At 43.7% G+C, this 13,264-nt stretch overlaps 1 protein-coding gene across 1 annotated transcript; it reads left to right on the forward strand.

Moving 5' to 3' along the window:
• The first annotated feature begins 504 nt into the window (after nucleotides 1–504).
• Nucleotides 505–5,177, forward strand: LOC120655705 (high mobility group B protein 15-like). Its single transcript, XM_039933664.1, has 7 exons — nucleotides 505–782; nucleotides 989–1,226; nucleotides 2,612–2,690; nucleotides 3,526–3,688; nucleotides 3,772–3,858; nucleotides 4,166–4,551; nucleotides 4,647–5,177. Exons 2-7 carry the CDS (start codon nucleotides 994–996, stop codon nucleotides 5,046–5,048), a joined length of 1,350 nt encoding a protein of 449 aa, XP_039789598.1. The 5' UTR covers nucleotides 505–782; nucleotides 989–993; the 3' UTR covers nucleotides 5,049–5,177.
• Nucleotides 5,178–13,264: the final 8,087 nt, after the last annotated feature.

A 13,264-nucleotide genomic window follows, 5' to 3' on the forward strand; every position in this document is an offset into this window, starting at 1 on the left:
GTCTCTATTTGTTGGTCCTTAATTCTAGCCAGAAGGTACTATAATAGTTTTGTAAGACTACATAGCGAAATTTAGAAAATATGCATACCAAAAAAAACCATAGTTCACTATAATTCAACTGTTAATCTTTGATGATGCCCTGTGCCACACCTTTCGAAGCATCAATAACATTACTGTAATTTGTAAACTGAAGGTACTATAGTGGTCTTGTATAACTTAAATAGCCATTTCGCTATTAGAAAGCATCATACTAGAAAAAAAATCATAGTTCACTATAATTCAAGTGTTAACCTTTGAAGATGCATTGCGCCACACCTTTCGAAGCATTAATTAATAATATTACAATATATAATTTCGAGCACTCTATATATACATCCAGGCTCGTACTCGTCCCTCTCGTCTATTTATTACTTGTTTTCTTTTGAAGCTAAGGAAAACCGTTGATATATTTTCCATATCTATGGGTGTCTATTATTACTAGCAGACTCATCCCGATATAAATTTGCATCCATCCATCTTTATCTCCCCTTTATTTGACGGTAACACATATGGCTCTCTGCCTCCACCCCACAACAACCTTAGGTTATAACGTTATCTCTCTCTCTCATCCTTTTCTCTCTCTACCGATCCGTTCCCAAGTATAGTAGGAGGTGTATAATTTTTTAAGAGATCGTTAACCTCACAGTAATCCCTCCTTCCGGCCAAAACCTAAAGTTGGAGCACCAAAATATTCGCCGCGGCGGCATAGTTGTGGTTGTTTAGGAGGAGAAGACGAGGTTAAGGTAAGCAAGCGCATGGATCATACTCTCCCACTACCACATGGCAAGGCGCCTTTCTTCTTTTACAGATTCACAAAAAGATTATATCTTTGAGAGAGGGAGAGGAGGCGGCGGGCGGCCACCACCACCACCTCGTCGTCTCCCTCTCTTCCTCCACGCGTCTCTGCCGCCGGGGCGACGATGACGACGGTCCCGTCGCGTGTGTGCAGGGGAGATGAGCGCGCCGGCACCGGCGGCGGCGGAGGAGAAGGCCGTCGCCAACGCTGCTGCGGCGGCGAAGGGGAAGGAGGTGGCGCCGGTGGCGGCGGCAGCGGCAGCGGAGGCCGGGAGGGGGCGGTTCGTGCCGTACCCGGCGCCGGTGGTTGAGCATGCGGACGTGGTGGCCGACGCCGCGCGCTTCAGGGCAGCGCTCGAGAGGCTGCACGCGCACATGGGCACCAGGCTCAAGTACGCCTTCTTCCAACTTCCCATCCGCACTCAGCCCTGCCGCCGGCCGCCGATCCAGCCGCCGCATTTTAATTTCCTGTCCGCGTTTCCTCCTGCGTCCGATGCGGCGGTGCGGTTACCCTTAGTATTCTTCGTTGCTGTTTTTATTTCTTGAATTCAATGCTCGAAAATTGCAACTTGATAAAGATGCGTGGTGGGGAAAGATAAGTTTGAGGAGCGGTGGCGATCCTTGTGATGTGCGATGCAAATGCCTGCGAGTTTCATCGGTTTTGACTAATCAACCCGTGCTTGTGTTCCCTTTAATATTTATGTGTGGCCCAAATCCGCCAACACGGGATGGGGATTGCAGCCATTGATCTTTTTGATGGGCAGCGTTGGTGGCCTCTTAATACCCGTTCCCCTTTTAGATTGAGATGGTTTCTTGGCAAATCATTTGTAGGATCTAGAATTATTTTTGTTTCAATCGAGGATGAAAGATGGTTCTTCTACTTTGGGACCATTTCGGGAAATTATACTTGTCATATTTTCGTTTCGTCGACGTCTGTATTGGATTTAGGTCGTGTATGCATTCTTTTGTTTTTTCCTCTTATTTTCTGGTGTAGCAATATATCTCAGGCTCTGAAATTCTGGTGTTTTTTTTCAAAAAATAGAGTCATCCTTTTGTTATGAAAGTGCTGTCTGATATATTGAACAGGCTGTCTTTTCCCAGCAAAAGAATCGATCAGTCTTCTGATTTGTTGCTGCTTGTTGGCTTGTTTTGTGAGGTTCTTGCAAGTTGCAAGAGTCTAACCATGTAAGGTGTATTTGGCTTTGATCTTTAGTGTCCTTTTCACATGTATGGCCTTGCCAATTTGATACCCAGGCAATGAAACGAAGTTCTCTTTTAGCCCATTCTTTGTATCTGGCCGCTGTTTCACACAACTATGCAAGGAAACATAACTGTTGTGTTCCTAGCATCAACAGGATTATCTGTGGAGATGAATAGATATAATACTATGTGCTACCACGAAACAGAGCTCGGAGTTTCTCTCATTAATCCTCCTTTCTCAAAATATTGGGGACAAACTTTCTTTTCTATTTTGAAGAGCTTGACTAAATGATGGCTTTAGATTATTAAATGTTTTTATGTCACTGTTCACTTGAAGTTGACATTTGGCTTAATTGAGTTATTATTAGTGTATAAAAACCAGTGTACTTTTGTCAAAGAACTTCAGCTGATTTGTATAAAAGATCTGACTGGCATGTTAGACAAAGTTACTTAAATTTATCTCTGTTAATACTATGTCATCTAATGATTTTCTGTATTGGTAACTTGTTCTAAGTTCATTAGTTTTTTTTCTAATTTTATTATTTGCCATGCTTCTAACATTATTGTTTTTTGTAAGGGTGCCAATTATCGGAGGGAAAGATTTGGATCTTCATCAGCTATATAAGGAGGTCACATCACGGGGTGGTATTGATAAGGCAAGAAATGAATAGAATGCTGTAGATTCAAACTTTAATTTCCCTTAACAAAGTAGTTTATCTGGTCAATATATTAACTTTGCTGTGCTTGTTTGCTACATTTATGTAAGATCCTTCAGGGGCATATCTAACTCGTGTTACTATTTTTACTATATACACTAATTGCTAAAGTGGTCAGTGGGCCCATATTAACTTTTTATGAATATGCAAACTGTTGTATTTGTGAATTTAATGAAGGTATTCATATCAAGAATCATGTAGTGCTGTGCAAACTGCAGAGTAATAGTTTTCATGATGTACATTGTCATTAAGCTTTTGTTTGAATAGCCGAACTCTGCCATTTGTTAGTTGTTGATTTTTTTTACCTCATTTCCTTATATTACCCACTCGTTAGAAAGTACAGGAACCCAGCTTGCATTTGCACAGGTAGCTAGACTGGAACGGATCCTTCCTTGAAACCCAAGAACATATCATAAATACCTAACTTATTATATATGTATAAAAGTCCACCTTATTAATCCCTTAGAGTATCGCATGTTTCCATTTAAGCCCTTAAAGTATCTTTTGAACCCTGGCCTTGTAATAACGCTTCACATAGCCCCTGTGGCTGGTTTGTCGTACTAGACTGGAATGGATATCAGCTTTGTCATTTTAAGCAAGCTTAGTTGTTTTGTGGTTATGAAAAGGCAAATATAATCATTGTCAATAAAGCTAAGTTGAAGATATGCTTGTTCAAATAGTGTGGTGTTTCATTGTCTCATTGTTAGTTGACTTGATTTTCAAACATCCAAACTCAGACTGGCGGATAAATAACTGAATCTTGTTTCTGTCACAGGTGAAGGCAGAGAATAGATGGAGGGAAGTGACTGCATCATTTATTTTCCCTGCCACTGCGACGAATGCTTCTTTTATGTTGAAGAAATACTATATGTCACTATTATATCATTTTGAGCAGCTATATTTCTTTAGAGTGCAAGGCTGGTATCAGCAAGAAATAGGTCTGTTTGAACGGCAGAGTTGTATATTCTTGTTAATTAGCTGATGCAATCTCGCCTAACAAATACCCCTGTTGTCTCTGCAGATTCCAGAACGAATTCGTCCATTGATGTAAAAACTGAAGCCCAAGCCTCCCATAAAAGAAAAAGGGGCACAAATGCATCTCCTTCAGGTTAGTTTCTGTTAATTATCAAGATAGTGACCATCTTCATATGATCATGGTATTTCAATCTTCATCAAACCTTAGCTTATGAGTTCTTGTCGAGCACATTTTACATGTAGATTGTTCTATAACCCACTTAGGATTGATAAAATTATGCTATCCCTTACGCTGTCAAACAGAATGGAAAATAAATTATGGAGAACATTGTTGCGATTTGGATAGTTTAACAGATTGAATGCTTTCTGCTAATTTGATATGCTTATGGAAAGCTGTTTGCAATAATATCATTCACACCTTGTTGCTTCAACTGTTTCAGATCCAGCTTCGGCTTCAGATAATGTTGATGTAGATGTGATAATTGATGGCAAGTTTGAACATGGTTACATAGTGACTGTTATTATGGGATCAAAATCAACTAAAGCAATACTCTATAATTGCACTGAAGAACCTGCTCGACCAACTCTAGTACCACCTGTTGCAAGTAATAGCACTGATCTGAAGGGTGGACGTCGCCTTCGGAGGCGACGTAGGAAGAAGTTAAGTACAACAGACCCCAGGCACCCCAAACCAAACAGGAGTGGCTATAATTTCTTCTTCCAGGATCAGCACAGAATCCTTAAGCCACAGTATCCTGGACAAGACAGACTGATCAGTAAAATGATTGGTGAACGATGGAATAATCTAGGTCCTGAAGATAAAGCTGTAAGAGTAGACAAAATCATTAATATTCACTATGCTGAACCAGCAGCTAGGGGCCATGCTATATATGTCTTTTCTTATTCTTACTGGTATTTCAGGTATATCAAGAAAGAGGTGTACAGGATAAGGAGCGATACCGAACTCAGTTAGCTGCTTATAAAGAAGAACAGAGGACAGGTCAGCCTGTCAGCAATGCTGTGCCTATCCAGCAGAGACTCCCTCAGACAGAAGTGACGATTGATGAAGTAGATTCCAAGGTGAGTGAAGGTGATATGCTGCTGTCGAACCAAGGGTATAGCACTAGTGAAGAAAGTGAGCATTCGGGATTAAAAACTGTAGAAGATGAGGAGCTCAACACTGACACATCCCCTGAGATGAGCATGGAAACAACTAGTTCTCCTGGACACCCTGATCCCTCTGCTGATGGGGACCGCTTTGAATTGCGGCGAAGAGAAAACCCTAAGGCATATGAGAAACAGAATGTGCCACCGGATTCATGATTGAGACGATTTGAATGGTAATTTCCAAGTGGTACCAATCTACTGGATTATGCAGTTGCTTTCTTTGCAGTATCTGGTTACCTATTTCTGCTTCCACTATACATTCTCATTGCCTTTGGCAGTTCTGAATTTGCATAGCTCATTTTCCTTCGAACTTCAGGGGGGGGGGGGGGGGGAGAGAGAGAGAGAGAGAGAGAGAGAGAGAGAGAGAGAGAGAGAGAGAGAGAGAGAGAGAGAGAGGGCTTATTATTAGATTAGGTAAATTTCCCACACTATCTAGGGATGAGGTGAGTGGATGGACACTGGATCGATTTTCAGAGAAAATATATTCTTTCATTCAATCATTGCTAAGTTTGTTGGTCCTAATCGTGCATCAATATTGAGTACTTGCTGCTCTAGTTGCACCTATTTGCTGCTTAAGATCTGTGCCTGAGAATCTTTTGGAAATGAATAGTGTCTGATCAACATAGGTGCAAGCATAGTCACCAAAAATCTGGGTCGATCGGGTCGGGGTCGAGGGTCACGGTACGCAGCTGTCTAAAAACATGGATCGAAGGGGTTACTTCGGAACGATGGACCCCAATCAGTTAGGGTCGATGGCCCGGGTCGATGAGCCATGAAGAAGGCCCATCAGATGATTAATACAATGGATTAAAAGCAAAAGAATATGAAACAGTAAATTGGGCTGTGCACCTGCTGACCGGCCCATCCAGCCCAGTAGCCCACTGCCCATCTCCACCTAATGTAACCCTAGCCAGCCTCGGTCCCCAGGCAGTCATGCACGCAGCCACCTCTCTCTGCTCAGGCGACTCAGTGCCGGCGGCCACAAATCAATAGCCGGGAGCCATCCCTTGCACCAGGAACATGTAAAATCGAATGCCCATGAACTCCTCTTCTATTCTGCGCTCTTAGATTTGTTGGAGATGGCTTAATCCTCGTGGCGGCTGCCTTCCATGTCTCAGCAAAAGCAACCTCCATTATCTCCACCACCTCTCCACTAACCCGTTGTTCAATATAGCCCATTCAATCCATGATGTCCCTGTTGCAGGGGAGCGATGACCCAGGCAGAAATGGGACACTGACCCTACTCGATCCCGTCCCTTGATTTGAGACGTCGTCCCACGGTCGCGGAACGCGCCATCGACCCCGAATCTTGTGACTATGGGTGCAAGTGGTAGTGCTTGCCGCATGTGAACTGAGAGATCACAGGTTCGAGCGGTGGCCTCTACACATTGCACGGTGTGTGGGAAATACCTCCAGCTAATAACCTTCCCCAGACCCCGCACGGTGCGGGAGCCTACGGCACTGGGTATGTCTTTTTTTTCCTGACTGATCATTTTGAACTAGCACCTCTGGTTCTCTGTAAATTTTCGATTACTGCAGAACCCCAAATGCTAAAAGTACAAGAATTTTGCTCCTTGTGGTAAAGATATGTATGCCAATACCGCTGCCCCGGCGGTACTTGTCACATATGCGACTGCTGGTGATTCTACGTGAAAGGACCTCGGATGTTGCCTAGATGGGGTGAATAGACGTCACGATAAATTCTGCAAATTATAACACTTGAAACCAGATGTAAGTACACTGACTGCCCAGGAAGATTGGTCAGACTGATCTAACACTAAAAATGCTGTACACAACAGACAACCGACCAGACTGGTTGGGGTGACCGGTCAGATCGGTCTTGTGTAGAACCTATCCAAATTAGAGTTATTTCTCCTCCTCGAGTTATAGCACAAATACAACTTGGAGTAGTGCTCCTACAGGTGATATCAAGTATATTTCAAATCCCTGCACCCACAGAAACAACACATCAAAGTAGATCTGCACCCACAGAAACAATACATCAAAGTAGATCGACGTGGAAGTACAAATATGAAGCTAGAGCACAAGTAGTGAGGCAAACCACAAAAAGAGGCACAAGAATTTGTTCGACCGAAGTTCAGATTCACCAAAGTAAATCTTAGTCTTCATTGAGGAACTCTTTTAGGAACGTGAGTCTATTTCAACTCACTTCCTCCGACTTGGGTCTTTTTCTAACCCTTTACTCGCTTTCATATCTGGATCCTTTTCATCAAGGAGGCAAGACCACGCCCGTACAAACTTGCCGCTGCTCACCACAACCACACAGTTGGGAGCTAGCCGGCGACTCGTAGCCATTGGGAGGCAGACCTCCAAAAGTAACAAATGCTTCTCAAGTTGCCTTGACGTAACCAAGAATGCTCAAGATTGAGATTGCTCACTGCAGCTCAAATTTGAGCTCTCACAAAGCTCATACACACTCAATCCCTCAACCCAACTAAAGGATGCAATCTAGTTAGCTTCAAGAAGCTCAAAGATGTCAGGGAACCAGCAGCTCACGAAAGAGAGGGCCAAGGGGTATAAATACCCCCACTCTAGAGAAGTAGCCGTTTGAACAATTAGTGCAAACCGGTCCCTCAAATCGGTCAGACTGATCTTTTCAAGAAACTAGCTGTTAGCGCTCAGACCGATCCTCCAGACCGGTCCATCCCCAAAACCAGCACAAGCATCCTGGACCGGTTAGACCGGTCAGGGCTAGAGAACCCCAACCCAAGTTAAGAAGCTTCACTTGGTCCACCAAACTAAGATTTGATCATCAAAGTAGCTTAGAGTTAGTTCTCAGGTGTTTCTCTCAAGATTCTCACTTGGGATACTTATGAGCACATTTGACCTTTATCAAGTAACCAATGTTGCATCACTCTTGAGAGTACTCACTTGGGTGACCTATGAGCACTTTTGACCTTTGTCAAACAACCAATGTTGCATCCATCTTGATAGTATGACATACCTATACTCAAGATTAAATATAAATCACAAATTATCCACTTGAGCTTTGAAGCACTTCAGCTTTCCCATACTTTGATTTTGTCAACCTTAGGACTCCAACATTGCACTTTCTTCTCTCGAGCAAATCCATACTTGAACTATTGATTTAGAATTTCCATCATGTTTGCAAATCTATCCTTAAAGCTCTAAGCCACTCCATTGTATCATCCAAAATGTATTTGATGTATTGCATTGCTTCTCCCAATAAGGCTTAGATATGGTACTTCGAAAACGGATACTAGCCACTTCACTCTAGCAATTCGCACATGGTAAGTCGTCGCTTCAGCAAAGCTTGCTTAGTCCCTCGCATTAGTCATCTCATTTGGTTTCTTCACCACTTACCTTCACCTTATTGAGTTAAGTCTTGCACATCAAAATGAATTCCACTTGTCACATTCTCAGGGGCCGTTTAGCTGCAAAGGCAAAAAAATTTGGATGTCTCGTCGTGTGTTTGACCAGATGTCGGGAGGGTTTTTCGGACACTAATTAAAAAATTAATTTCAGAACTCACTTGGAAACCACGAGACGAATCTTTTGAGTCCTTTGACCGCAGCATTAGCACATGTGGGTTACTGTACTAATTATGGCTAATTATGCACTAATTAGGCTTAAAAGATTCGTCTCGTCATGTACATCCAAACTGTGTAATTAGTTTTGTTATTTAATTATATTTAATACTTCATACATGTGTTTAAAGGGGAGGTGAAAATTTTTGGGTGAAAATTTTTGGGAACTAAACGGCCCCTCATATCTTCAATCTTTGTCTTGCGTTGCAATCATGAACCATTGATCCTTTTGATAAAGAACTCTTTATTATGCCAAGATATAATTAGAAACCATAATTAATCAAAGCATGAACACTTATTTCTATTTTTTCTTCATAATATGCTTGACTTTCAATAGTATTTGCCTTTTATTTGATTCTTCATTCCATGAGCTAATGACAACAATTCTTTTACCAATGAATCTCAGCCCATGATATCTTCAACAAAAACTTTAGTTATTTAATCATGTTGTCATTCAACTCACCAAAACCCAATAGAGGTCTAGATGCACTTACACTATATAAAAACAACAACATAACCTTTTGTCCCAGGTAAGTTGGGGCATGTTAGAGATAAAACTCAAAGAAACAAAGGTTCGACTGCTGGTGATCCTAGAAAGAAAAAATAGGATGGAAATTCACTTGCAACTTGAAAAAGGAATATTTTTAATCTTTTAACACAAATATTAAAATAAAGTCTGATCATATCATCATGTCTCCTATAATAAGATCTTCAGAATAAGACCACAATTAAATATATTTGGATAATTTTATATTGGAACAATTTTATTATGAAGGCAGAACAATTGTTCTACTTTTGAAAAATAAATTGTTCCACATTTTAAAACAAATGTCCCGAGAAAAAGATCATCAAAATAGTGATATGTGCGATTTAGTTTGAAGATCATATTATCACAACGGTCCACTCAGAATTTTATTTGGATAAAATTATGTACTTTTTTATTTGAATTTTTGTTTGCATGTCCGCTTTAGCATGTAGCTGGCTGGACCAACGGTCTCCCCAGCACATCTAATACACGCCCCCATCCCTTGTTTTTGTACGTGGCTCAAAATAAATATAATTTAGTATTCAATTTTTATTCTATAAAGAGTGTAGTTTTATCTTGTAATGAGGTCCATCTAATTAAAGCAATACTAAGTACCAAGAAAGCATTATATAGAAAAACACATAAACCCAACCAAATATTTAGTAGATACTACTTTTCTAGTTCCAATGCATATGCATATACTAAGGTTAAAAAACATATAAATAACACGATTTTCAATCACAATTGCTAGAAATAATTAGGGGTAACAAAATTATTTCTTTAGATGAGTAATGTGTTTAAATTTTTTTAAAACTATACTTAATTTGGAACGGAGGGAGTATATAATACCTTTTCGAACCAACGGTTCAACATCAATGCTGCAGAAACGGATCTACCGGGCCAATAAGCTGTATACTTGATAATGCACAGGACACAGACGCCCCTACCTATTACCGTATAATCTGTAGTTTGGCCATAACCGCCAAGTTATGCCTCGGTTATAATTTGTAGGTGGGGTGACTACAGATGGCAAGTAAGGTTTAGATATTAGAATGCCTAAACGAGTAGAGTAATTCAGGTCATATAAACACAAATGCCCCAATTGCCTAACTCGAATCAGCCAGACTTGCACCCAACTATTCTTGAGCTGTAGAAATATCAATTTAATTTTTGCCGATTGCCAATCTAATTTTGAAGTGGTTACTTGCATCTGATTATTCAAACAGTAGGGTACGCATGGTGCGCCTAATGTTCTAGTTTCTTTTATATGCAAGCCCCGAAGGTGCGGGCAACAAATGCGTCCACCTTGGAAAAAAAAATATATGCTGTCACTTTTGAGATATATGGTCGTTCATTTTCCTGCTTGCAGTCGCCGGCAGGGACGCATCTGGGCTGCGGCCGCTGCACGGCCGCAGGCACCGTCTGCCACCGCACATCGGAGCAATGGTAGGGAGAGCAAATAAACTGTCATATTAAAATTTAGTCAGTAGATATTAAAAATTAATCTTCAGCAAAAAGAGCAAATAAGTTGTCATTTTTTGGGCTGCCAACTGTGCCCACCCTGATTGCTCCGCGTCCCCGTCCCCTCCGCGGCTCTCCCCGTGGTGACTGCTCCGCGTCGCGTCGCCGCACCATGAGCACCTGCTACAGCAGCGGGGTCATCCCCGCGTCGCGCTTCCTGCGCCGCCATCCGGGACCTGGGCCGCGACGCGGCCGCCGACGCCCGCGCCCCGCCTCTACGACTTCTCCCAGCAGCAGCAGCCGGAGGAGCAGGTGCCGTCGGCCCCGGCCGCGCGACGCTCACCTTCGCCGGAGCCGTGCACCTCGTGCCTCCTCGACCTGGAGCCGCCGTCGCCCCCCGCCGCGCGGCGCTCGCCTTCTTCGGGCGGCACCGGCCTGCTCCTCGCCCTGCAGCGCACCTGCGTGGGCTGGGGCGCCACGAGGCGCGTCGAGTACCCCAGCCGCCACCGCCACGCCTCGCCTGCCGCTCCTGGCGCTGGCACGGCCGCCGTCGAGGGGACGGGCCGCCGGGGAGTTCCGGCTCGGCGCGGGGACGAGGACCAGGAGAGCATCAGCGGCGGCGGCGCCAACAGGAGGAAGCGGCTGGAGGGCGTCGCGGCGGCACAAGAGAGCGGCCGCGAGGACAAGACCCTGGTGGCCAAGGCGGGGAAGTCGAGGTCCAGAAACAGGAGTAAAGCCGGCCGAGCTGGCGGCCACGCGGCGGGAGGCCGGTGTGGATGACTCATTCTGGGTGCCGCCGCCTGGGTGGAAGCCCGGTGACCCAGTGTCGCCGGAGGCCCGCGCGCTCGAGGTGCAGAAGCAGGTGGAGGAGCTCGCCGGGGAGCTTGACGTCATAAAAAGGTCTCCTTTCTCCTCTTCTTCTTCCCTCTCGTCTCTTCTACTGCAGCATCTTCTTCTTGCAGTACTCTGATTAATACAAGTTGCAATACTACTTTTGTGCTGAGATTGACTTGTGATTTCTATGGACTGAAGGCAAATGAAGCACCTCCATTCGTTGGCAAGCACCAGGAGATTGACTTGTGATTAGTTTGAACTGAAACTGCTCCCAAGATTTTTGAGAGAAAAATCTGCTCCCAAGATTTAGGATTCAGAATAGTTGGGGCTATAGCATGAATGTTTTTCTGTCTATTGGAGTTCTGTTCAGCTTGTTAATAGATTACAAACCTGTTGCCATCGTCAATTCAATCACAATCGCAAAAGCAGCAGCTTCATCTAGCAGAATTCAGATAAAATAGTATGCGCTGGAAATACTCCCTTTTCTGTTTCAGATTGAATCAAAATATATTCCTGGAAAAGAACATAAATCTTTACCCAGGGGAAAACACCATACTGTGCTCATGTGCATCAAAGCCTAACTCATCACAAAGATACAGCTGGAATCATGAACAGTGGCCACTCTGCTAGAATACTTAACAAAATTAGATGAACACAAAGATTATTTCATAGCAAGTGGCCACTCTGCTAGTATACTTCACAGATTACATGATCTCCTTTTTCTGCTAGTAAGACTGCCTATTTGTTACTTCCATCAGATTACATTCTGCCTTTGTAGTTCTTCGGCAATGACCTGAACTTTATTTTGTTACTTCCACCGGCCGTCCGAGCAGCTCCGCCGGCCGATACTACGCCGCCATCCGTCGCCGAAGGCCGATTCGACACCGCCATGGAAAGACGCCACCTGCAGCAGGCTACCGGCGTCAGGGCGAGCTCCACGAACTTGGCGCCGCAGGCCCGCGCCATCTCCGGCAGCCGCAAGCCTCCTCGGCCGACGACCTCTACCCCTTCCAAGAAACAGCTGATGATGTTATTGGTCGATGGAGTTGTGTTTAACACTATGTTTGGCTTGCCAGTTTGAGGCAATTGCCAGTCTGATGATGTTACTGGAATACGCGTTCAGGTTATATTGCTATTTGTTTGATGAATGCTGGCAGTTGTGATTTGAATGGTGTTCAGTGCATATATTGCCTGAGAATAATTTGAATGATTTTGGCTATAATGCCTGCAAGTTCTGAACATAGTCTAGAATCAGATGCATTTGTGCTCAACCAAGTTCTGAACATGCATTTCATCTATCTTGCTGGAGAAACCTGAATGCTGCATTTGACTCTGTATCTGGAATCAGATGCATTTGTGCAGGCAGCTCTTTTCAATGTATACAGTTCTCAATGCCTCACTCAAATCTGAATGCTGGAATGGGGAGCATGAGCTACTGTCATGTACTGTCTACTTTCAGATGTGTGTTGTGGCTTCTTATTTCTTGCCGATATTAAACCTTGCATCTGATTGGATCCTGTTAGCATCACTCAGAGTCCCTGGTACCCTTGTACCCTTGAGTCCAGCCACCAATCTGTTCAAACAAAATCTCAAAATATTCAGGGGATTAAGTGATTCAGTTGTTCCTTTTTCTCCAACTCTGATGGAAATCTGCCTATTGAACTACCTAGAAAGCAGCTGCTGCACTGATTCGGAGACATTCTGCTTCTAGCGATTTCAAGCTTCCCAACAGAAATGTACAAGGTCATCATTTCATTATAAAAAGGTCAGAAAGATGTTCAATCAACACTCATCGCTTCGAGCCAGTGCTGCAATGCGAGCTTCTGAGCCTTGTCATCCTTGAGCAATCCCTTTCCAACCTGAAACGGGCACATCAATTTTACTCCGGCCCTGGCGACCTCCCTGGGGAACGGCCCACACGATCACACGTACGCAGCAGTTCTTGCGGATCTGGCCGGTGGAGCCGGTATCCGCCGGTGAGC

Source organism: Panicum virgatum, chromosome 1N (assembly GCF_016808335.1).
Source record: "Panicum virgatum strain AP13 chromosome 1N, P.virgatum_v5, whole genome shotgun sequence".
In the NCBI taxonomy this organism is placed as follows: Eukaryota; Viridiplantae; Streptophyta; class Magnoliopsida; order Poales; family Poaceae; genus Panicum; species Panicum virgatum.

Excerpts from the sequence above, each read along its gene's own strand:
- LOC120655705 (XM_039933664.1), top strand. The coding sequence starts at position 994 with ATGAGCGCGCCGGCACCGGCGGCGGCGGAGGAGAAGGCCGTCGCCAAC. Across the intron at positions 2,691-3,525 it reads CACGGGGTGGTATTGATAAG|GTGAAGGCAGAGAATAGATG; the intron begins GCAAGAAATGAA and ends TTTCTGTCACAG. Across the intron at positions 3,689-3,771 it reads CTGGTATCAGCAAGAAATAG|ATTCCAGAACGAATTCGTCC; the intron begins GTCTGTTTGAAC and ends TTGTCTCTGCAG.